A 26,210-nucleotide genomic window follows, 5' to 3' on the forward strand; every position below is an offset into this window, starting at 1 on the left:
TTTCAATTTAATGTACCCCAGATAATATCACTTAAATATGTAATCCACGTAAAACGTTGAGATATTTTACAGCATTTTTTTCATAGTATGTCTTCAAATCCTGCATATATTTCAACTCAAGGCACATCTCAATTTGCAGTAGCATATTTATTTCTTTTTTATTTTTGAGATGGAGTCTTGCTCTGTTGCCCAGGCTAGGGTACAGTGATCTCAGCTCACTGCAACCTCCGCCTCCTGGGTTCAAGCGATTCTCCTGCCTCAGCCTCCCTAGTAACTGGGACTACAGGTGCCTGCCAACACGCCCAGCTAATTTTTTTGTATTTTTAGTAGAGACGGGGTTTCACCATCCTAGCCAGGATGGTCTCGAACTCCTGACCTTGTGATCTGCCCGCCTCGCATATTTCAAGTGATTGGCAATCACATGGGCCTAGGGACTACTATATTAGACAGTGCCATTTAGACCTTTAAAATGCACAGAATAATGTCCTAATACATGTTCTGAATGAGCTCCTAGCCAGGGGAAGATACACCAGGAGCAGAAGTCATAGAACAATGGGAAAAGCCTTCAAAATTTAAGCTCACACCATCAACCATGGGAAGAAAATGGGAGGAATCTCTACAGAGCCAAAGAATGATCCAAAGAAAGAGGGACTAAAGTTGCCCTGGAATGAAGATGTGTTTCAAAATTGGAAAGTGTGAGTCCCGCCAACTCTGCTTTTCTTTTACCAGATTGTTTTTGGTCAGTAAGTCCTTTTTAATTCCATACGACTTTGAATATAAGTTCTTCCATTTTTAAAATAACACCACTGAGATTTTGATAGGGATTGCATTGAATCTGTATATTGCTTTGGGTAATTTAACACCATTTTGATCTATGAACATGGAATATCTTCCTGTTTATTTTGGTTTTCTTTAATTTCTTACAGCAATGTTTGATAGTTTTCAGTGTAAAAGTTTCGCAGTAGCAAAGAACAATCCAAAAAGGAAATTAAGAAAACACTTTCATTGACAATGACATAAAAACAAATAAAACATTTAGGAATAATATTAACAACGAGGTGCAAGACTTTTGAAAAACATTTGTCTACATATCCAAGAAGCTCAATGATCTCCAAGCAGGATAAGTTAAAAGAGAACTACACTGAGACACATTATAGTCAAATGGACAAAAGCCCAACACAAACAGAAAATCCTGAAAGCAGCAAGTGGCCCACTCAGTATGTACAAGGGAACCCCAATAAGGTTATTAGCTAATTTCTCACCAGGAACCATAGAGGCCAGAAGGGAGTGGGTAACGTATTTAAAGTGCCAAAAACCAAAAACACACACAAAATCCTGCAACCAAGAATTTGATATCCAGCAATACTATCATTCAAGAATGAATAAGAAATTAAGACATTCTTAGATAAGTGAAAGGTACTGGAGCACATTACTAGTAGATCTGCCCTGTGAAATGCTAAAAGGAGTCCCTTAGGAGGTAATGTAATGACATTAGGTAATAGCTCAAAGGCATATGAAGAGATAAAGAATACTGGAAAAGGTAATGATATAGGTAAATATAAATGTTGGTACACAGCTACTCAGGCTGCTATAATAAAATACCATAGACCAAGTGGCTTAAACAATAGACATTTACTTCTCATAGTTCTAGAGATGGCCACCATCTTGCTGTGCATTCACGTAACCTCTTCCTTGTGCACACGAGAAGAGAGAGAGAGCGCACAAGTTGTCTGGTGTCTTTTCTTAAAAAGGCTCTAATCCCATTATGAGGGCCTCACCCTCATGACCTCATCTAAACCCAATTACTTCCCAAAGGCACCATCTCCAAATACCATCACATTGGATAGTAAGGCTTCAACATATGATTTTGGGAGACACAATTCGGTCTGTAGCACAGTATTGTGGTACATTTGGCTTGTAAATCCTCTTGTTTACTGATATGATTTAAAGAGCAAATGCAGAAAACAATAATTACAAATTGATGTTAATAGGCACACAATGTACAAGGATGTGATCTACGACAACAACCAGATGGAGGAGGAAAGATGGAGAAGTACAGGAGCGCAGTGTTTGCATACCATTGAAATTATGTTGGCATTACTAAAACTAAGCTCAAGTCCATCTCAGAAAGGGGCCGATGGGTCCCCAAACCCATCCTGTCTGATTTCCCCATTTTAGTATGCATAATTGGAATAGACATACTCAGCAGCTGGCACAATCCCCACCTTCATTCCCTGACATGTGAAGTGAAGACTATTATGGTGGAAAAGACCAGGTGGAAGCCACCAGATATGCATTACTTTAAAAAAAAAAAAAAAAACAGTACATCAAAAGCAATACCAGATGGGCATGGTGGCTCATGTCTGTAATTCCAGCACACTGGGAGGTCAAGGCAGGAGGATTGCTTGAGGCCAGGGGTTTAAGACCAGCCTGGGCAACGTAGTGAGACTCCATCTGTACACACACATACAAAATTATCCAGGTATGATGGTACATGCCTGTAGTCTTAGCTGCTCAAGAAGCTGAGGCAGGAGGATTGCTTGAGCCCAGGAGTTCAAGCTGCAGTGGGCACTGATTATGCCACTGCACTCCAGCCTGGGTGACAGAGTGATACCCCACCTGTAAAGCACAAAAAAACAAAAGCAATGCCACACTCCTGGAGGGATTGCAGAGATCATTACCACAATCCAGGATGCATCTGTGGTGGTTCCCACCACATGCCCATTGAACTTGCCTATTTGGCTTGTGCCAAAGACAGTTGGATCTTGGTGAATGACAGTGGATTATCACAAGCTTAACCAGGTCGTGATTCCAGTTGTAACTGCTGTACCAGATGTGGTTTCACTGTTTGAGCAAATCGCCACATCCCTGTCACCCTGGTATCTGGTATGCAGGTAATGAACTGGCAAATGCTTTGTTGTTTATACCTGTCAATAAGGACTCCCAGAGAAGCAGTTTGCTTTCAGTTGGCAAGGCCAGCAATATACCTTCACTATCCTATCTCCAGGATGCATCAACTTGCAGCCCTGTGTCATAATTTAGTTTGCAGTGCTTTTTTCTTTTTTCTTTTTTTCTTTTTTTTTTTTTTGACGGAGTCTTGCTCTGTCGCTCAGGCTAGAGTACAGTGGCATGATCTCAGCTCACTGCAACTTCCACCTCCTGGGTTCAAGCGATTCTCATGCCTTAGCCTCCCAAGTAGCTGGGATTACCCATGTGTGCCACCACATCCAGCTAATTTTTGTATTTTTAGTAGAGATGAGGTTTCACCATGTTGGCCAGGCTGGTCTAGAACTCCTGGCCTCAAGTGACCCATCCACCTTGGCCTCCCAAAGTGCTGGGATTACAGGCATGAGCCACCACATCTGGCCTGCAGGGATATTGATGGCCTTTCCCTTCCACAAGACATCACACAAGATGATCCATTACATTGATGACATCATACTGATTGAACCTCATGAGCAAGAAGTAGCAATTACTGTTGACTTACTGGTAACACATTTGCATGTCAGGGGATGGGAAATAAATCTGACAAAATTTGAAGGGCCTTCTACCTCAGTAGAAGGACAACAACTAGGAAGCAAATTCCTAGTTGTTGAATGGTGTGGGGCATAAAATATTCCTTCTCAGACAGGCGCGGTGGCTCACGCCTGTAATCCCAACACTTTGCGAGGCTGAGGCAGGCGGATCACGAGGTCAGGCGATCGAGACCATCTTGGCAAACACGGTGAAACCCCGTCTCTACTAAAAATACAAAAAATTAGGCAGGCGAGGTGGCGGGCGCCTGTAGTCCCAGCTACTAGGGAGGCTGAGGCAGGAGAATGGCATGAACCCAGGAGGCGGAGCTTGCAGTAAGCTGAGATCACACCACTGCACTCCAGCCTGGGCGACAGAGCAAGACTCCACCTCAAAAAAAAAAAAAAAACAACAACAACAACAAAAAATTCCTTCTAAGATAGTCTAAGATAAAAGATAAATTGTTGTATCTGCCACCCCCACCCCCAGCAACCAAGAAAATGACACAATGCCTAGTGTGCTTATTTTGATTTTGGTGGTAACATAATCCTCATTTGGGTGTATTGCTCTGGCCTATTTATCAAGTGACCTGAAAATGTGCTAGTTTTGAGTGGTGCTCAGAACAAGAGAAGGCTCTGCAACAGGTCCAGGCTGCCGTAGACATTTTTCTGTCACTTGGGCCATACGACCCAGCAGACCCAATGGTGCTTGAAGTATTGGTGGCAGACAGCAATACTGTTTTGAACCTTTGGTAGCCCACTCTAGGTCAACCACAGCACAGGCCCTTAGGTTTTGGAGCAAAGACTTGCCATCCTCTGCAAATAACTACTCTCCTTTTGAGAAACAGCTCTTGGCTTGCTTCTGGGCCTTAGGGCAGACTGAATGTTAACCATAGGCCACCAAATTACTCTACGACCTGACTGCTCATCATGAACTGAGTGTTATTTTGCCTACCAAGCCGTAAGTTTGGGCACATACAGCCTGAAATTTCCATTTCCGTTTTCAAATGTAATTAGTATATATACAAAATTGGGCTTAAGCAGGCCCTGAAGGCACAAGAAAGTTACATGAAGAAGTGGCCCAAGTGCCCGTGATCCCCACTCCTGTGATATTACTTTCTTTTTCCCGACCTGCACTTATGGCCTCATGAGAAATTCGCTATGGTCAGTTGCCAGAAGAAGGTTTACAGATGGTTCTGCACCACATACAGGTAATACTTAGAGTGGACATTTGCAGCATCACATCCACTGTTTGGGACATCCCTGAAGGATAGTGGTGAAAGGAAATCCTCTAGATGGGGTGCAGTGGCTCACGCCTGTAATCCCAGCACTTTGGGAGGCCAAGGTGGGCTGATGACCTGAGGTCAGGAGTTCGAGACCAGCCTAACCAACATGGTAAAACCCCATCTCTACTAAAAATACAAAATTAGCCAAGCATGGTGGCATATGCCCGTAATCCCAGCTACTTGGGAAGATGAGGCAGGGGAATCACTTGAATCCGGGAGGCAGAGGTTGCAGTGAGCCAAGACCATGCCATTGCACTCTAGCCTGGGCAACAAGAGTGAAACTACATCTGAAAAAAAAAAAAAAAAAAAAGAGATCACTCCACTGGGCAGAACTCTGAGCAGTGCACTTGGTTGTTCATTTTGCTCAGAGGGAAGAATGGCTAGACATGCAGTTATATACTGATTCATGAGCTCTGGTCAATGATTTGGCTGGACAGTCAGAGACTCAGAAGGAAAACTGATAACAAGGAAGTCTGGGGAAGAGGTGTGTGGATAGACCTCTCTGAATGGATAAAAAAGTGATCTTAGCCGGGAAGGATTTTAATAATCAGGTGGATAGGATGACCTGTTCTGTGGATACTAGTCAGCCTCTTTCCCAGCCACCCCTGTCATCACTCAATGGGCTCGTGAACAAAGTGTGCGTGGTGGCAGGGATGGAGATTACGTATGGGCTTAACAATACAGACTTCCCTCACCAAGGCCAACCTGGCTGCAGCTGCTACTGAGCGCCCAATCTACAGGCAGGAGAGGCCAACACTGAGCCTCTGAGATAGCACCATTCAGAGGGTCAATCTGCCAGCTACCTGGTGGCAGGTTGATTATTACACTGAACCATTTCTATCATGGAGAGGGCAGCATTTTTACTGGAAGAGAAGCTTATTTTGCCTATAGACTTGCCTTCCCTGAACACAATGCTTCTGTCAAAAATATCCTCTGTGGACTCACAGAATACCTTATCCACAGTCATGGTATTCACACAGCATTGCTTCTGATTGAGAGACTCACTTGATGGCAAATGCATTGCCCACTGTAACGGGCCTGTGCGCATGGAATGACTAGTCTTACCATGTTCCCCACCATCTCAAAGCTGCTGGCTTGATAAGATGGTGGGATATGGCCTTGTGAAGACTCATTTATAATGTCAGCTGGATGGCAGTACCTTGAAGGGCTGCAACAAGGTTCTCTAAGAGGCTGTCTATGCTCTGAATTATCCTCCAATACAGGGGGTTGGTTCTTCCATTGCTAGGATTCATGTGTCCAGGAATCTAGGGGCGGAAGTAGGAGTGGCCCCACTCCACATTACCCTTCGTGGCCCGTTAGCAAATTTTTTGCTGCCTGGTTCCTCGACTTTATGCTTTGCTAGAGCTCTGAGTTTCAGAGGGAGGAATGATTCCATGAGGAGACACAACAATGATTCCATGTAACTTGAAGTTAAGACTGCCACTTGGCCACTTTGGGTTCCTCATGCCTCTGAATCAACAGGCAAAAACCAGTTACACAAACCCTCTTGTCTGGATTGACTGATTCTGACCACAAAGGGGAAATCAAAGGGGAAATTGGACTGTTATTCCACAATGGATGTAAGGAAGAGGATGTCTAGAATGCAGGAGACTCCTTAGGGCATCTCTTAATATTAGCATGCCCTATGATTAAAGTCAATGGAAAACTATCACAACCCAATTAAGGCAGGACCACTAATAGCTCGGAGGCTTCAGGAATGAAGGTTGGTTCACTCTACCAGGTATAGAGCCATGACCAGCTGAGGTGCTTAGTGAGGGCACAGGGAATACAGAATGCACAGTAAAAGAAGCTTCTTATAAATACCAGCTACAATGACATGACCAGCTACGGAAACAAGGACTGTAATCATTATAAGTATTTCTTCCTTATTGTGTTATATGTGTGTGCTTATGTGTAAATATATGTTAAGCAAATATCTGTGTTTTCTTCCTTCTCTTATCCCCTTGTTACGTGACATAAGATATTTTGAATTTATATCATAGTATTTAAGTATTGTTCACTCTATAGTATTTATGTTCTAGGGTATCAAGGAGAGGAGTAAACACCACTCAAGGACTTTGCATCCTCTTCTGGAGAAAGGGTTAGTGCGTTTTCAGTTGTATACAGGATAGCTGTATTATGTTAGGTGGAAATACAATCTTATTATTTCCGTTACTTGTAAATTAAGTATGGTTTAAAATAATTTCAAATCTTTAAAAATTCTGTATTAGGGCTCTGTAGAGCAGGGGTCTCCAACGTTTTTGCCACCAGGGACTGGTTTCCTGAAAGACAATTTTTCCATGGACTGGAGTTGGGGGAATGGGGATGGTTTCAGGATGATTCAAGCATGTTACATTATTGTGCAGTTTATTTCCATTACTATTACATTGTAACATATAATGAAATAATTATACAACTCGCTATAATGCAGAATCAGTGAGAGCCCTGAGTTTGTTTTCCTGGAACTAGACGGTCCCATCTAGGGGTGATGGGAGACAGTGACAGATCATCAGGCATTAGATTCTCATAAGGAGTGCACAACCTAGATCTCTCGAATGCGGAGTTCACAATAGGGTTCGCGCTCCTATGACGTCTAATGCTGCCGCTGATTTGACGGCATGCAGAGCTCGGGCGGTAATCCTCACTCATATACAGTTCACCTCCTGCTGTGTGGCCTGGGGGTCAGGGGCTCCTGCTCTAGAGAGACAGAGATTTAACCTAAGGAATTGGTTCACATAACTGTGGAGGCTGGCAATTTCAAAAGGTACAGGATAGGCCAGCAGAGAAGAGTCACAGCTCAGCTCTGAAGGCTGCCTGCTGGCAGAACACCCTCTTTCTTGGTGGAGGTCACTCTTTTTTCTATCGAGGCTTTCAACTGATTAGATGGGACCTGCCAACATTATGGGGGTAATCTGCTTGACTCAAAGTCCACTGATTTAAACGTTAATCCCATCTAAAAACAACAACAACAAAAAACACCTTCACAGAAACATCTAGGATAATATTTGGCCAAGTATCTGGGTAACCAAGTTGACATGTAAAATCAACAAGTCAGCTTTGCTCCATACATATACATGTCCTTAAGATCGACGTCAGTGGTCACACAGTGTGCAAGGATGTGATCTATGACAGCAACAACAGGAAGCTGGAGAGATGGAGCTGTACAGGAGCACAGTATTTGCATTGCAATGAAATTATGCCGGGATTATAAAACTACCTTTTTAGATACTTAAGAAGGTAATTGTAATCTTCAAGAAACTAGTAAGAAAATAAATTTTTGGCTGGGTGCATGGTTCATGCCTGTAATCCCAACACTTTGGGAGGCCAAGGCAGGTGGATCACTTGAGGTCAGGAGTTTGAGACAGCCTGGCCAACATGGTGAAACCCCGTCTCTACTAAAAATACAAAAAATAGCCAGGCGTGGTGTCTACTCCTTGTCCTCAAGAGGCTGAGGCAGGAAAAACGCTTAAACCCAGCAGCCATAGGCTGCAGTGAGCCGAGATCACGACACTGCACTCCAGCCTGAGTGACAGAGCAGACCCTCTCTCTATATATATATACATAATATACATAAAAGATATATATGTTTAAGATAAATATATACATACATATCTTTAAGATATATATTAAAATAAGTACATATTTAAATATATATTTATTAAAGATATACATATACGAAATATATGTTTAAGAAAAAAAGAAAATACATTTTAAAATATGCAGAAAAGAAAAGAAGTAAGTCAAAATAGTACATGCCAAGAAATAAACTAAAGTTTTTTTAAAAGGTGGTAAGGGAGGAACAAAATATATATAAGACATAAAGAAAGCAAATAGCTGAAGAGCAGAAACAAATCCTTTCTTGTCAATAACTATGTTAACTGAAAATAGTTTAAACTCTGCAATTAAAAGGCAGAGATTGGCAGAGTGAGTAAAACAAAGGCAAAAAATAGACCATAATCATCTATATGCTACCCACAAGATTCCTGAATTATTTTTATTAATATTGAAAGACATTCTAAAAAACCCAAATCACACAAATCTTACTTAATAATGTACCATAATGATACATTATTATCATACATAATTAAGTATCATACATAATGATAGTGATTCATGTCACTGATAAAAATGTGATTATTTAATAATAGTGTTGGGGCAACTAAAAAGGTGGCCGGAAAATAATAAAGTGTCTTCCTTACTTGCCTCTTACAACAAAATAAAGTCCAGGTGGCTCAATGGCTTAATTATAAAATAGAAAACCACAAAATGACTGCAAATATATATGAAAAATTTTTTTTTCTTTTTTTTTTTTGAGACAGGGTCTTACTCTGTCACGCAAGCTGAAGTGCAATGGTGCGATCTCAGCTCACTGCAACCTCTGCTTCCCAGGTTCAAGCAATTCTCCTGCCTCAGCCTACCAAGTAGCTGGGACTACAGGCACGCCACTACACCCAGCTAATGTTTGTATTTTTAGTAGAAACAGGGTTTCGCCCTGTTGGTCAGGCTGGTGTCGAACTCCTGGCCTCAAGTGTTCTTGAACTCCTTGCCCACCTTGGCCTCTCAAAGTGCTGGGATTACAGGTGTGAGTCACCACGCCTGGCATTATATGGGAATTTTTGTTACAAGTTTGGACCCGGCGCAGTGGCTCACGCCTGTAATCCCAACACTTTGGAAGGCCAAGGTGAGGGGATCACTTGAGCCCAAGCGGTTAAGGCTACAGTGAGCTATGATCCTGCCACCGCACTCCAGCCTGGTCAACAGAGTGAAATCCTATCTCAATCAATCAATCAATCAATGCATAATTTCCCTAATCTGTAAGAATTCATGTGACTCAATGATTAAAACAAACAAACAAACAAAAAAACCTAAACTCTTACAAGGAGTGAAGAAAACTTAGCAGAACTCATGTACAAATGGTGTCTGTGTCATGAACAGATTCTTGACCTCATTCACAGGAAGAGAAATGCACATTTCGAGGAGTTTCCACGTCTCAGTCCTTGATGCTTGCTATGGCCTGCTCCCTGTGGTTGGAAGGGCCATGTCCCCTCTAGGATGGAAGTTCTCCAACTGCTCCTGCTCAGCCCATTGCAGTCCTGTCTCCCTGGTCTATCGTCTCCAAATGCAAATCCTAATGGGCTCAGTTGTGCCCCTCCTTCTCAGTATTTACAGCTTCTTCCAGGTGGACACCCTCAAGACAGAGGTTTCAAGCATCACCTATGTGCTAGGGTCCCCAGATGTGCACTGCTAGCCCTGCCACACACTGTCCCCTCGGAGGCCAAGTTACCCTGAGCAGTTGAGTTTGTTGCCTTGATTGTCCTCATTCCCCACATGTCATCCATCCACACCCCAAATACTTCTTGAATTCTTCCTATTCCTGTCCTGCTCCCTGGTCTTGACTCTGGACCACAGCGATAGGAGCATTTACAGATGAGTTTGTGTCTGCTTCACACTGGGTTCTTCCTTGTCCATGCTCTGCTCCTGACAAGCCCACGCGTGCAATGTGAGAGTTTGCCCTCAGGCAAGCCTTTCCTTTGGTCCTTAGTCATGGAAAAGAAATGCAAATTTGTAAATGGATTTAACAAGCCACTGCTTGCCACACTTGCCAGCCCTGGAAACCTTCATGCAGCAATCGATTCTTACCTCATACACGCGGGGGACAGAGGGAAAAAGTGCAAGATGAACCAAGCACACTTCAGGCCAGGTTCCTGCTGCATCTCTCGGGGCTCAAATGACCTTATAGGGCAACACGTAACATCCCAGGGGAGCGCCTCACACTCGAGGCCCTCCACCTGCTTCCTGTCTTGCTCTGCTTCAATCCAGGAGTGGGCACTCAGGATGCACATCCAATGCTGGTGGCCCTCTGCTGAAAACTTCTCAGGGACATCCATCACTCGCGAAATAAAATCCAACTTCCTCTGTGTAGGATTTGAACCCACCTGTCTCTCTAACTTCGTAACCCTCCACTCCCCACAGTAGTCCCCTGCCGTTGCTCCATCTTCCCCAACCCCTGATCCCCGACAATTGTTCCAGTGGAACCCTCCTAGGAGCACTCTTCCTGGTTCTCTGCACCTCTTGCCCTGCCCACCTCCGGATGTCAACCCAAAGTCACCATTGCCTGGAGGCCTCACCAGCCCCATCTCTGTTCCACTCAATTCTCCCTCAAGGTGCCTATCAGTCTCTTTGGCTGTCTCATTCATTTGTGTGTCTTGATACCATCCTAGCAGGAAGGCTCCAGAAGGACAGAGCCTAGAGCTGGAGGCACCCAATGCCTCTGTGTGGCATAAAGAACCAGGAAGTGCAAGGGAAACAGACTGGAAGCTCATGGAGACAAGGGGAGGAGGGGCAAGGATCAGAGACCTATCTTAAACATACCAGGCGGACACAATCCCTCTGTGGGGCTGGATCTCTTTTGTTGTGGGGCCGCTGTTCGCTGGGGAACTGGGGATTGTCGGGTGATCAGAGCACAGTCAGCTGAGACCTGCGGGGACAAAGCAGGGATGGGTGTGAGTGGCTTCCAGAGCTCACCCCTCCCAGGATCCACTCACATTCCCTTGACCCCAGGCACACAAGCTAAACAGAACCCTCATCTTTCTTGCGGCTCTCACCTCTCAAACATCCTTTTGTGTTTGTTCGTCCCTTCGTATTTCAGGGAAGGCCAAGTAACATTTACTTGAAAAACTCTTCTAAACATGTTTATTCCAGAAAATGTGGGCAAGGAAAGTTTTTAGAAGAATACACAAACCACACGTGATAATCTCAGCTAAAGATAGCATCCATTAACATTTTGTCTAATTTAGTTCCACTATTTTTCCATAGGTATGCCTATTCTTTCTCTCTTTCTCTCATTCTCTCTCTCTTACACAGACACACACACAAACAGAGACACAGGCACACATACACATTTTTATAAATGGGGGTTATAATATAGCAAACTTAAAAAATTGGGATACAGGATCAAACATTAAATAATGAACTTCTGATTTGAAAAGGTGCCTGACATATAGACCAATGGACTAGATCAGAGAGCCCAGAAATGAACTTGCACATACAGCCATGCATTGATCAACATTGTTCTGAGCGAAAGGTTGTTAGGCAATTGTGCTGTGTGAACATCAGAGAGTGTGCTTACACAAACCTATGGCACACCTGGCCTATATGGTATAGCCTCTTGCTCCTAGGCTACAAACCTGTGTAGTATTGTCCGGAGCCATGAGGCCCGGAATTAGCCGACCTCTGTTGCTTGATCTCCGCAAAGCGGAGACAAGATGGCACATTTCTGGGTTCTTCATTACAAACCTCTCCCGCGCGCGCCTAAAGCTTTTCCCGCGCGCGCCTAAACTGTTCCCGCGCGCGCCTAGACTTTTCCCGCGCCCGCCAACCTTTCCCGTGGGCGCGCAAAACATTTTTCCCGCCCAGGAAGATATGCAGCCTAGGCGCAGACGCGATCCTGCCCCCGGGAAAAGTACAAACCCACGGCGCATGCGCAATTGTTATTTGAGACTATCCGGCCGCCCGTCACAGCCCTGGCCCAACCTCTTCCTCTGCCAGCCTATATAAGGCATTGCACTGCCACCATTAAACGAGACTTGATCAGGCTATTTGTCTTGTCTCCATTTCTCGTGTTTTCTTGTCTCCTCCATTCCCACTCCCCCTTCCAGGGCCCGTTCGACTGTCCTGCGGGTCGGGACATAGTATGTTACATAATTGCAGGAGCCACCATCATATATGCAGTCTGTTGTTGGCAGAAATGTTGTTATGTGGTGCATGACTGTATATATCAAGTAATTTTTGGAAAAGGTACCAAGACCATTTAATTGAGAGAGGACAATCTTTTTTAAAATGGTCTTGGGAAATCTAGATATTGACTCATCACAAAACAATGACCTCGGACCTTTAACTTACATATATACAAAAATTAACTCAAAATGGAGCCAAAATCTAACATAAAAGTGAAAACCCTAAAACTTAGGAGAAAACATAGGAACGATTCTTCATGACCTTGGATTTGGCAATGATTTCTTGAATGTGATCCCTCAAATACAAGCAATATAGGAAAAAAATAGATAAATTGCACTATATAAAAATTAAAAAATTTGTGCATCAAATGATAATCAAAGGTGAAGGGGCAATCCACAGGAAGAAGAAAACATTTACTAGCCATATATCTGATAAAAGGTTAATATCTAAAATATATTAAAAAACTCCAACTCAACAATAACAACAAGCCAACAATGTGGTTAAGAAATGAACAAAGAACTTGAATGGTAACAAGCTCCTGAGCAGCCAATGTGTCGAAGAAGAAATCAAAAGGAAAATTTAAAAATATATTAAGAAAATGAAATGGAAAGATAACATAACCAAATTTATGGGATGCAGCAAAAGCAGTGTTAAGAGGAAATGGCAATAAATGCCTACATCAAAAAAGAAGAAAGATCTCGAATACAAGACTTAATGTTGTACCTCAAGGAAATAGAAAAAAAGATACACTAAGCCCACAGTTAGCAGAACAAAAGAAATAATAAAAATCAGAGCAAAAATAAATAAAATAGAGACTAGAAAAAAATACAAAAGACTATCAAAATTCTGTTAGTTATTTGAAAAAAATAAATGAAATCAACAAACCTTTAACTAGACTAAGAAAAAAGAAAGAAGACAAATAAATCAAATAAAAAATGAATGAGGAGGCCAGGTGAGGTGGCTCATGCCTATAATCCCAGCACTTTGGGAGGCAAAGGTGGGATCACTTGAGGCCAAGAGTTGGAGACCAGCCTGGCCAACATGGCAAACTCTTGTCTCTACTAAAATACAAAAAAAAAAAAAAAAAAAAAAAAAAGGCCAGGCATGGTGGAGCACACCTGTAATCCCAGTTACTTGGGTGGCTGGGGCATGAGAGTTGCTTGAACCTGGGAGGCGAAAGTTGCAGTAAGCCGAGATCATCCCACTGCACCCAGCCTGGGCAACAGAGGGAGACTCTGTCTCAAAGAAAACAAAAAACAAACAAACAAAAAAAAGAACAAGGAGACACATTACAATGAATACCACAGAAATGCAAAGGATCATATGAAAATATTATGAACAGCTATATGCCAAAGGATTGAACCACCTGGGAGAAATGGACAAATTTCTAGACACATACAACCTACCAATAATGAATCATAAAGAAATAGAAAATCTGAACGGACCAGTAATGATTAAGGATATTGAATCAGTAATGAAAAGTCTCCCATCAAAGAAACACCCAGGACCTAGATGGCTTCACTGCTGAATTCAGCAAAACATTTAAACAAGAACTAAAACTAGTCCTTTCTAAACTTTCCCAAATAAATTATAGAGGAGGGAATACTTCCAAACTTATTTTACAAGGCTTGCATTACCTTGATACCAAAGCCAGAATAGAACACTGTAAGAAAAGAAAATTATAGGCCAATGTCTCTAATAAACACAGATGCAAAAATCTTCAACAAAATACCAGTAGACAAAATTCAATAGCTCATTAAAAGAATCATTCACCATGATAAAATGGAATTTATTCTGGGATGCAAAGATGGTTCAACATATGAAAATCAATAAATGTGATATACCATATTAACAAAATGAAAGACAAAAACCATATGATCACCTCAATAGATGTAGAAAAAGCACTTGACAAAACACAACATTCTTTCATGATAAAAACTCTCACTCAACAAATTAGGTGTAAAAGGAATGTATCAACACAAAAAAGCCTTATATGACAAACTTACAGCTAATATCATACTCAGCAGTGAAAAGTTGAAAGCTTTTCCTTTAATATCAGGAACAACACAAGGATGCTCATTCTCACCACCTCTTTTCAACATGGTACTGGAAGTCGTAGCCAGAGCAATTAGGCAAGAAAAAGAAAAGAATTATTAGATATTCAAATAGAAAAGGAAGAAGTAAAACTGTCTATTTGCTGATGACATGATCTTATATATAGAAAACCCTGAAGACTCCACCAAAAAACTGTTAGAAATAGTAAACAAATTCAGTAAAGTTGTGGGATACAAAATCAACATATGAAAATCAGTAGCATTTCTGTATATTAATAATGAACTATATGAAACAGACATTAAGAAAACAAACCTATTAAGAGCAATGACCAAAAAAAAAAAAAAAACAAACTTAGGAGTAAATGTAATGAAGTGAAAGACCTGTACATTGAAACCCATAAAACACTGATGAACAAAATAGAAGAGACAAATAAGTGGAAAGAGACACAAATGCATGAAAATAAATGCTCATGACTTGGAAGAACTAATATTGTTAAAATGTCCATACTATCCAAAGCAATCTATAGACTCAATGTAATCACTATCAAAATTCCAATATCATTTTTCACAGAAATAGAGAAAACAATTCTAAAATTCATATGCAACCATAAAAAAAAACCAAATAGCCAAGGCAATCATGAGCAAAAAGTACAAAGCAGGAGGCATCACACTACCTGATTTCAAACTATACTAGAAAGCCATAATAATTAAAACAGCATGGCACAGGTATAAAAATATACACATTGACCAATGGAACAAAATACACAGCCTAGAAATGAATCCACATAGCTATGGTCAATTGATTTTTGCCAAAAGTTACAAGAATACACAATGGGAAAAAAAAAGTCTCCACAATAAATGGTGTTAGGAAAGCTGGATATCCATATGCAGAAGAATGAAATTGGACCCTTATCTTACACCATATACAAAAATCAACTCAAAATGGATTAAAGAGTTAAATATATGACCTGAAACCATTAAATTACTAGAAGAAAACACAGGGGCTAAGACTACACAACATTGATCTGGGCAACACTTTTTCAGATTTGACCCCAAAAGTGCAAACAACAAAAGCAAAAATAGACAAATGGAATTATATCAACATAAAAAGTTTCTGCACAACCTGAGGTCAGGAGTTCAAGATCAGCCTGATCAACATGGACAAACCCCATCTCTACTAAAAATACAAAATTAGCTGGGCATGATGGCGTGCGCCTGTAATCCCAGCTACTCGGGAGGCTGAGGCAGGAGAATCGCTTGAACCTGGGAGGTGGAGGTTGTGGTGAGCCAAGATCATGCCATTGCACTCCCACCTAGGCAACAAGAGCGAAATTCTGTCTCAAAAAAAAAAAAAAAAAGTTTCTGCACAACAAATGAAACAACAGAGTGAAGCAATAAGCTACAGACTGGGAGAAAATATTTGCATACCATACATCTGATAAGGGGTTAATATCTAAAATATGTAAGGAACTCAAATAATTCTATTCAAAGAGAACAAATAATCTGATTACAAAATGGACAAGGGACCTGAGTAGACATTTCTCAGTAGAAGACACACAAATGGTCAATAGATATATTAAAAAAAATTCAACATAACGAATCATTAGGGAAGGGCAAATTTAAACCACAATGAGATATCATTCCATACCCATCAGAATGGCTACTATGGAAAAGATGAACAATAACTAGTGTTGGTGAGAATATGAAGAAAAGGGAACCCTTGCTCACTGTTGGTGGGAATGTAAATTAGTACAGCCATTATGGAAGGCAGTATGGAGGTGCCTCAAAAAACTAAAAATAGAATTATTATATGATCCAGCAATCCCACTTCTGGGTATTTACCAAAAAGATTTGAAATCAGTATGTCAAGGAGATATCTGCACTTCCATGTTCATTGCAGCTCTATTTACAACAGCCAAGTTATGGAATCAACTGTGTCCATCAACAGATGAATGGATAAAGAAAATGTGGTATGTAGACGACACAGAATACTATTCAGCCTTTAAAAAGATAGAAATTTTGTCACTTGCAACAACATGTATGCAACTGGAATACATCATGCTAAGTGAAATAAGTTAGGCACAAAAAAAGAAATACTGTATGTTTTCATACGTGAATTGAAAACAACTAGGCTGGATGCAGTGGCTCATGCCTGTAATCCCAGCACTTTGGGAGGCAGAAGTGGGGTGGGTCACCTGAGGTCAGGATTTCGAGACCAGCCTGGCCAATATGGTGAAATCTTGTCTCTATTAAAAATACAAAAATTAGCTGGGTGTGGTGGTGGGCACCTGTAATCCCAGCTACTCAGGAGGCTAAGGCAAGAGAATCACTTGAATTCAGGAAGCAGAGGTTGCAGTGAGCTGAGATTGTACCATTGCACCCTGGCCTGGGCAACAAAAGCAAAATTCTTATCTCAAAAAAAAAAAAAAAAAAAGGAAAGAAAACAACTGAATTCAGAAGCAGAGAGTAGAATGGTTACCAGAGTCTGGGGGGTGGGGCAATGGGGAGATGATAGTCAAAGGTACAAAGCATCAGTTAGGAGGAATAAGGTTTTTGAGATCTGTTGCACAGTGCAATGAATATAGTTAATAACAGCACATTGTACATTTCAAAATTGCCAAAAGAATAAATTTCAAATGTTCTCACCATAAAAATGGTAAGTATTTGAAGTGATGGACATGTTAATTAGCTGATTTAATTATTCCATATTGTATACATAAATCGTAACATAACTTTGTAACCTATAAATCCCCATAAATACATACAATTTATTGGGACTTGCCATGTTGCCCAGGCTGGTCTTGAATGCCTGGGCTCAAGCAGTCCTCCTGTCTCGGCCTCTCAAAGTGCTGGGATTACAGGCATGAGCCACTGTGCCTGGCCATAATTTCTTAATTTACAATAAAAATTTTAAAAAAATTTTTTAAAGGGCAAAGGACTTGAAAGACAGTTCTCCAAAAAAAGATAAGTAAATGGCCCATAAGCACATGAAAAGATGCTCAACACCACTAACATCTGCTATATTAAAAACAACAGCATGGAAAGTAACAAGTGCTGGTGAGGTGTGAAGAAACTGGAACCCTTGTGCCCTGTTGGTGGGAATGTAAAATGCACACTGTGAAAAACAGTACTGTGGCAGGCCAGGTTTCACTAACTCAGCCCTCCATCACAATTGTGTCGGTACTGACTGAGTGGTTAAGTTAAATATTAAAAGCTAAAAAAAACCAGTGCCCTTATACAAAGGCTGGGATGTAACCAAAGCCCATCAAGAGTTTTGCCTAGGCCTTTCCTGGGCCTTAAACCATGACAAAATAAAGAAGGAATTCTTAACAGGACCCATTTAGGATTAAGCAAGTTTTATTGGGGGTCCGAAGAAACTCCCCAGGCCTCCACGAACAAGTGTGTGGGAGGTCTGAAGGAACTCCCCAAACTTCCGTGGTTTAGCAGGAGACAAGATAAGGGTAACAACCCCAGCACCTGGACCCATTTAGGTTAAGTAAATTTACTGAGGCTCCAGAGGAAGGTCTTCAGGACTCAGACCTTAGTTATAGATTAAAAGAAGTTAATCATTTATGTCTTTAAGTGAATGCACTCTTACACATAGGCATATAGCTTAGAAGGGATATAAACTCTGAAAAGCTTTGTAATTTTGAGTTGGTCTGGCGATAATTTCCAGGACTTCTCCCCCTAACCAGTTTCAGAAATAAAAACTCTCTTCCTCCCCAGTTCATCTACATCTCATTATTGGGTGACAAGAAGTAGCAGCCCCACCGTCAGTTTGGTCTGGGAACAAAAAACTCTCCTGCCAGGAGATAAGAACAGTGCTGTGTTCAGCAGCTGGCAGCTTGCAATGAGACAGTCTTCAGGAGGATCCCAGCAGCTGTCGGGTGATGTTTCCCCTGGGAACCTCCAGAGGGCTGTTTATGTGCAAATCTGCACGTCCCTTTCTCTACTGGGGAGGAACGGAGATAAAGAGCGGACACGCTCAAAGGGTAAGTCAATGGGATCCTATGCCAGGAGCCTATTGTTTTCCCATTTGGGCTTGGTAAGCCATTTGTCCGGTACTGCCAAGGGAAGCAATAGGGCTGGCTCATACACCCACTTTCCCTTTGGTTGATATCAGGTTTTGCGTTAGTTTTGAGAGTCTGTTTTGCCGTAGTGCACTTCCCCTTGTGTTTTTCTGAAATGTTTCCATGTGTTTGTGTGTCTGTCTTGTTCCTTTTGATACCATGTAAACTTGAAAATGGGAAGTATTGGGTCTATCTCCGCTGAAAGGCCTCTGAGAAGGAGAAAGGTTTTTTGAAACTCAGTGATTGAGAGTCAGCTTAATTAAAAGCTAACATTCAAAATGTGTATGTACGTGCGTGTGTGTGTGTGCACGCATGAAGGCCTTTAAACGGCCTTCATGTTTTTGGTTTTATTTCTCTCTCTCCTAGGGCCTTACCTTATGATCAAACATTAACATCGGGTAAATGTGTCTATAAGGTTTTATTAAAAATTGGATTTAACATTAATAGTACACTAATGTAAAGGTGAAATGTGGCTTATTTGATATAAAAATTATACAGGAAGCATTGTTAAACATGAAATGGTTGTTTGGCTTTCTTTGGGCTATATGTGCGTAAATATGTTATTGGTATGTGTTCCAAGGTTATGGAAGACTCCTATAATTCTGATATATCTTAGTGTATGATATCAGTAGTAATTATAATTGTTATATTAAAATTATTGTGTGCCACAGAGGTAACAGATAACCTTGTCGTCAATTGTGTATTTAACTATGGCTACCCTAAAACTTTTTGTCATCCATAAATTTGTTGTCTTGTTTTGGTCCTCTTTAGAAGGTAGTTTTATAATTAGCTGTAAAGCTCTGACAGGTGCTCTTGAATGCAGGTTTCTGATAACTTTGGAGATTGTGACATCAGAATAGAGGAAAAATGTTCACAACTCTTGAAGAGTTAAAATGTTCATTAATATCAAACAGGGCAGGAATTAACTGCATGAACTGAACTAATAGGAGACTGAAGTGATCTTTTTGACTTTTGGCTTAAAATGTTGCTAATCCTTTGTTTTGCTTTTCAGAGTCAAGGAAAACTTTTCTTTTGAGCTATTAACACCTTTTAACAATTAAGTACAATATACTTCTATGAACAAAATTTGGAGCATATTTGTTTCTCTCTACCTGATTTTCTCCAGAATTTGGAAACTATTTGTGAGTATTCTTAAGTTATGGCAATATAGTTATTTGCATAAGTGCAGTAAGAATCTGTTTTCTTTTGTAACAGGACACGATTGGAAAAACTGGTTATTTTACCAAGGCTTTGACTTTGCTCTTCTTTAAGGAATCAAACTTGACTTACGAAGCCAAGAAAGCCCTTGGAAACTGGCCTCATATTTTGTGTACATAGACCCTGTACAGGGTTTCTGACCTGTGGTAAGTAAAGAATGTCACTTTCTGACATGCCGGGAACCCCAAGTTATCTTGAAACCTCAAAAAGAGAGGAATTCGCCCAACTCATAGGTATTTGATGGTACAAATCCATGGTTGGACTAGGCTTTAAAAGGGTCTTATCTCAGATTCCTTCTACGGAACAAAGTTCTATCAAAGCCAATTTAAAAGGCGTACATAAAAAATAATTATTCTTGCTGCAAAGTATATAATTAGGACAAGTACAATAAAGCAAACCAGTCCTACCATGATTTGTCTTTTAATAAAAATGGGAAACTAGAGGGAGAAAAATTATATTTCAAAAACTATAGTTACACCTGTTGTTAAATTCTAGTTTTCCTCAATGTTTTTCAATTTTTATTATTTTCTACAGTTTGGATTAAATTCTAATTTTTCTGGCTGCAAGTCTCAAAAATGTTTTCAATTTTTTCCTTTTTCTTTTCCTTTTTCCCCATTTTCCCTAACTGGAAATCACTGAAACCTAAGCTGTGCTTTCTTAAAGCCCTGTGAACTGAAAACTAGGTGTTTCAGCAGGCGCTGCCTCTAAGCCCCTAAAAAAGAGTGCTACCGGGAACAAATCAACCTCCTCCACTCCAGCAGTGCATTTGGTGCCCCATAACGATGACCCTCTCTCAGCAGGAAGTAGCCAGAAAGATTATGATGCCCCATCTCCCTACGATTCTCATGATAAATAAATATACAAGCATGATAGAAATCATGCACAAATTGACAGTGGGGATTGTGGCAGTCCAGTTTTCACTAATGCAGGCCTCCATCACAACTGTTTCAGTACTAATCAAGTGCTTAAGTTAACTATTAAATGCTTAAAAAAAAAAAAAAAGTCCAATGCCCTTATACAAAGGCTGGAGTGTAACAAAAGCCCATTAAGAGTTTTGCCTAGGCCTTAAAGCATGACAAAATAATAGAGGAATTCTTAACAGGACCCATTTAGGATTAAGCAAGTTTTATTGGGGGTTTTGAAGAAACTCCCCAGGCCTCCACAAACAAGTGTATGGGAGGTCTGAAGGAACTCCCCAAACCTCCGTGGTTTAGCAGGAGACAAGATAAGGGTAACAACCCCAGCAACTGGACCCATTTAGATTAAGTAAATTTACTGAGGCTCCAGAGGAAGGTCTTCAGGACTCAGACCTTAGTTATAGATTAAAAGAAGTTAATCACTTATGTCTTTAGATGAATGCACTCTTACATGTAGACATATAGGTTAGAAGGTATATAAACTCTGAAACACCTTGTAATTTTGAGTTGGTCTGGCAATAATTTCCAGGCCTTCTCCCTGTAACCAGTTACAAAAATAAAAACTGTCTTTATTCCCAGTTCATTGGCATCTCATGATTGGGCAGCAAGAAATAGCAGCCTGAACCTCAGTTTGGTCCAGGAACAGTATGGTGGTTCCTCAAAAAATTAAAAGTAGAATTACCAGATGATCCAGCAATCCCACTTCTGGGTATATATCCAAAAGAACTGAAAGCAGGGTTTTCATGTTTATAATTTCATTGAAGCACATATATACTGTCCTTAGAGTCATCAGCTTTAAAACTATAAATACAATATTACCTAAATGCCCTACTATAATAAGTAGATTTACTTTGTTTTTTCAGGACTTCTTTTTGCCTGATAAGACTCAGGAATTCCGAAATGTGAAGGTAAGTGTCTCAATTCTTTTTCTTGTAGCATGAATCAAGTGTATTTATCAATAACACTTATGACTACAGAATATAATAATTTGGCATATTATTCATATCACATATATATTATTCATTTATTACTTTTATTTTTAAAATAGTTTAATTATGGCCAGATGCAGTGGTTCACGCCTGTAATCCCAGCACTTTGAGAGGCCAAGGCGGGTGGATCATGAGATCAGGAGATCGAGACCATCCTGGCCAACATAGTGAAACTCTGTCTCTACTAAAATACAAAAATTAGCTGGGTGTGGTGGTCCATGCCTATAATTCTAGCTCTGTAATCCCAGCTACTTAGGAGGCTGAGGCAGGAGAATCGCTTGAACCAGGGAGTGGGAGGTTGCAGTGAGCAGAGATTGTGCCACAGCACTCCAGCCTGGCGACAGAGCAAGACTCTGTCTCAAAAAAAAAAAAAAAAAAGTTTAATTTGAACTTTTTTTTTTTTTACAAATGAGATTATGGACATTAATGTACATTTTCTGGTAGGTATCTCTCTTTTTTCTTTTTTTTTGCTATGACGATTCCAACTTCCCAGAGACCTCCCATTTGCCTTTTCATTAGGGTAAAAGCTTTGCTCTCATTAAAGTACAAAGGAATTCTTTGGAAGCAGATTATTTTAGTTTTATAGTAGAGATGCATTTGATCATTTTAATGTGTAATCTTTTTGCCCTATTCAGGTATAATTGTTTTCCTTTCTTTTATAATGCATAAGTTTTTGTGTTGTTGTTTTTTGAGACAGAGTCTTGCTCTGTCCCCTAGGCCGATGTGCAGTGGTATGATCTCAGCTCACTGCAACCTCTAACTATTGGGTTCAAGCAATTATCCTGCCTCAGCCTCCTGAGTAGCTGGGATTACAGGTGTGTGCCACCACACCTGGCTAGTTTTTGTATTTTTTGTAGAGACGTGGTTTTGCCATGTTGGCCAGGCTGGTCACGAACTGCTGGTCTCAAGTGATCCACCCGCCTCGGCCTCCCAAAGTGCTGGGGTTACAGGTGTGAGCCACCGTGCCCAGCTATAATGCATACATTTTCTCACCTTTGAGTAACAATAAAGTTCATTTATATGTCCATCCCAAGATGACTTCAGTGCAAATGCTTCAAGAGCACCTGGCTCTACAGGTCATACTTGGCCTCTAAATCCTTCTTTTATATTTATTTATTTAGAGACTGAGTTTCCCTCTTGTCGCCGAGGCTGGAGTGCAGTGGCGTGATCTCAGCTCACTGCAACCTCCGCCTCCCAGGTTCAAGCAATTCTCCTGCCTCAGCCTTCCGAGTAGTTGGGATTACAGGCATGCGCCACCATGCCCAGCTAATTATTGTATTTTTAGTAGATACAGGGCTTTACCATGCTGGCCAGGTTGGTCTCAAACTCCTGACCTCAAGTGATCAGCCCACCTCGGCCTCCAAAAGTGCTGGGATTACAGGCATGAGCCACTGTGCCCAGCCCAAATCCTTCTTTCTGTTATTAGTAGAAAAACGATATAGAGTATTGGAATATCCTTATTCTGTTTTGAGTCCTAATTACTCATTTAGGTTTTCTTTTTCTTTTTGGAATCCTAGTTGCCTAGATGTTGGTTTTTGTTCAATCCCACCCAACAATATATTTGATTTGTTCTTTTCTGCCTAACCTGACAAACTTTCTTGTGCTCCTTCTTTGTTGGTTAGTTTTGTGAAAGGAATCATCATTTAAGACCATTGTTTACTTTTTTTTTTTTTTTTGAGAAGGAGTCTTGCTCTGTGGCCCAAGCTGGAGTGTAGTGGCATGGTCGGGGCTCACTGCAACCTCCGCCTCCCAGGTTCAAGCAACTCTCTTGCTTCAGTCTCTCAAGTAGCTGAGATTACAGGTGCCCACCACCACGCTAATTCTTGTATTTTAGTGGAGATTTGATTTCGCCATGTTGGCCAGGCTGGTCTCAAACTCCTGACCTCAAGCGATCCACCCACCTCTGCCTCCAGAAGTGCTGGGATTACAGGCTTGAGTTACCTCGCCCGGCCGAGATCACTGTTTCTATGTTTGTTTTATACTTCATGTATTTTGAAGTGCATTAATTTACTTAGCATTCATGACTTGAATAATTTCACCAGATAAATACTTTTTGGTAATTTGTAATGAGTTCTTTCAGTTCTTATACTTTGCTTGGTACTTGTCATAAATATGTAAAGGTAAAAGAAATAATTTTTCTGTATTCTGGCAAGCATAATTTTATGTAATGAATCATTCGTTTTTTTCTTTAAAAAAGTAGAGTTTCAAACAGATATTGGTACACCCATGTTTATAGCAGTATTATTCACAACAGCCGAAAGAGGGAAGCAATCTGTCTCCATCATATGAATGGATAAATAAAATGTGGTACACGCATACAATGGAATCTTATTCTCCTTAGAAAAAGGAAATGCTGACAAATGCTACAACATGGATGAACCTTGAGGATATTATGCTACATGAAATAAACCAGTCAGAAATGATGAATACTGGCTGGGCGCGGTGGCTCACACCTGTAATCCCAGCACTTTGGGAAGCCGAGGCAGGTGGATCACCCGAGGTCAGGAGTTCAGGACCATCCTGGCCAACATGGTGAAACACTGTCTCTACTTAATATACAAAAATTAGCCAGGTGTGGTGGTGGGCGCCTGTAATCCCAGCTGCTTGGGAGGCTGAGGCAGGAGAATCATCTGAACCCAGGAGGTAGAGGTTGCAGTGAGCGGAGATCACACCACTGCACTCTAGCATGTGTGACAGAGCAAGACTGTCTAAAAAAAAAAAAAAAGGTAAATACTGTATGATTCCAATTATATGAGGTACTTAGAGTAGTTAAATTCATAAAGACAGAAAGCATGATAGTTGTCAGAGGCTGGGTAAAGGGGAGAATTAGAAGCTATTTAATGGGTACAGGATTTCACTTCTGCAAGACAAAAAGTGTTCTGGAGATTGGTTACACAACAATGTGAATGTTAACACAGCTGAACTGTACATTTAAAATAGTTATGATGGTAAATTTTACTAAATATGTGTAGTAATTTTATCACAAATAAATATTTTTTTAAAAACAGGTATCTGATAAGCTGTCTCCAAAATATCCTGTCAATGCCCCACTAAATACCAAAGAGTCACAGATAAGAGAAAACAACAGTACAGCTATTCAGGAGAGGATCTCTGTGCTATAAATGACATAAGAGCTATTGGAGAAATTTGTTGGTGGTGGTGTGGTTTTTCTGTTTTCTGTTTTTTGTTTTTTATTTTTTTAGATGGCATCTCGCTCTGTCACCCAGACTGGAGTGCAATGGCGTGATCTCGGCTCACTGCAACCTCCGCCTCCTGGGTTCAAGCGATTCTCCTGCCTCAGCCTCCCGAGTAGCTGGGGTTACAGCTATGTGCCACTGCACCTGGCTAATGTTTCACATTTTTGGTAAAGATGGGGTTTCACCATGTTGTCCAGGCTCGTCTTGAACTCCTGACCTCAAGTGATCCTCCCACCTCGACTTCCCAAAGTGCTGGGATTACAGGCATGAGCCACTGTGCCCACTATATTGGAGATATTTGAATAGGGTCTGAGGATTAGCTGTAGTAATGTGTTGACGTTAATGCTCTCATTTTGAATGCTACGTCATGGTTATGGGGGAGAATGTTCTTATTTGTACAAAGTATGCACCAAAGTGTTGAGGAATGATGTCCATGAAGTCAACACTGAGTTTTCAGATGATTCAGCGAAAAGTATTTGTGTAGTTTTTGCAAATTTCCTGTAATTTTAAGAGTGTTTCAAGATAAAAAGTGAAATTTAGACTATAAAAGTCAAAATGAAAACATTTTGTTGAGCTCAGTTCAACTGCCTGAATTTAAGCAAGACAAAATGCAGCCCTCTTCCATAAAAGCCTGTCCAGTATTTGGTGACAGCAAAGCTAACATGTGTCCCTCAAATTGTCCCTTCCTCTGGCTGGGCGCCCCCTGGCTTCAGACATCTATGTCCCCTTTCTCTGCTGTAACATTCCTATTCTCTGCTGTCTTCCCTGGCTCTCCTTCTGATAGGTTCTCTCCTTCGACATTTTATTACGAAAATTTTCAAGCACTCAATAAAGTTTGCAGATTTGTGCAATGAATACCCACAACAGCAAAATGCGTATATATATATATAATTTAGACTGTTTATATATATATTTAGACAATTTAGACAGAGTCTCACTCTGTTGCCCAGACTGGAGTGCAGTGGCATGATCTTAGCTCACTGCAGCCTCCGCCTCCCAGGTTCAAGTTATACTCCTGCCTCAGCCTCCCAAGTAACTGGGATTACAGGCACACACCACTATACCTGGCTAATTTTTTTATATCTTTAGTAGAGATGGGGTTTCACCATGTTGGCCAGACTGGTCTTGAACTCCTAACCTCAAGTGATTGAGGCCTTCCAAAGTGCTTACAGGCATGAGCCACCACGCATGGCCAAAATGCATAATTCTCAAGTGTACTATTCAGTAAGT

At 40.9% G+C, this 26,210-nt stretch overlaps 1 protein-coding gene across 2 annotated transcripts in view; it reads right to left on the reverse strand.

Moving 5' to 3' along the window:
* TNFRSF10B (tumor necrosis factor receptor superfamily, member 10b) overlaps positions 1-26,210 on the reverse strand; it is a 54,419-nt gene that overhangs the window by 15,938 nt on the left and 12,271 nt on the right. For both annotated transcript variants that reach the window (XM_011939853.1, XM_011939852.1), the window contains exon 2: positions 11,171-11,276. In XM_011939853.1, the coding sequence (XP_011795243.1) occupies positions 11,171-11,276 (106 nt within the window). The remainder of the gene's footprint in view (positions 1-11,170; positions 11,277-26,210) is intronic.

This window comes from Colobus angolensis, unplaced genomic scaffold, assembly GCF_000951035.1.
Source record: "Colobus angolensis palliatus isolate OR3802 unplaced genomic scaffold, Cang.pa_1.0 Scaffold184, whole genome shotgun sequence".
NCBI classification, from domain to species: Eukaryota; Metazoa; Chordata; class Mammalia; order Primates; family Cercopithecidae; genus Colobus; species Colobus angolensis.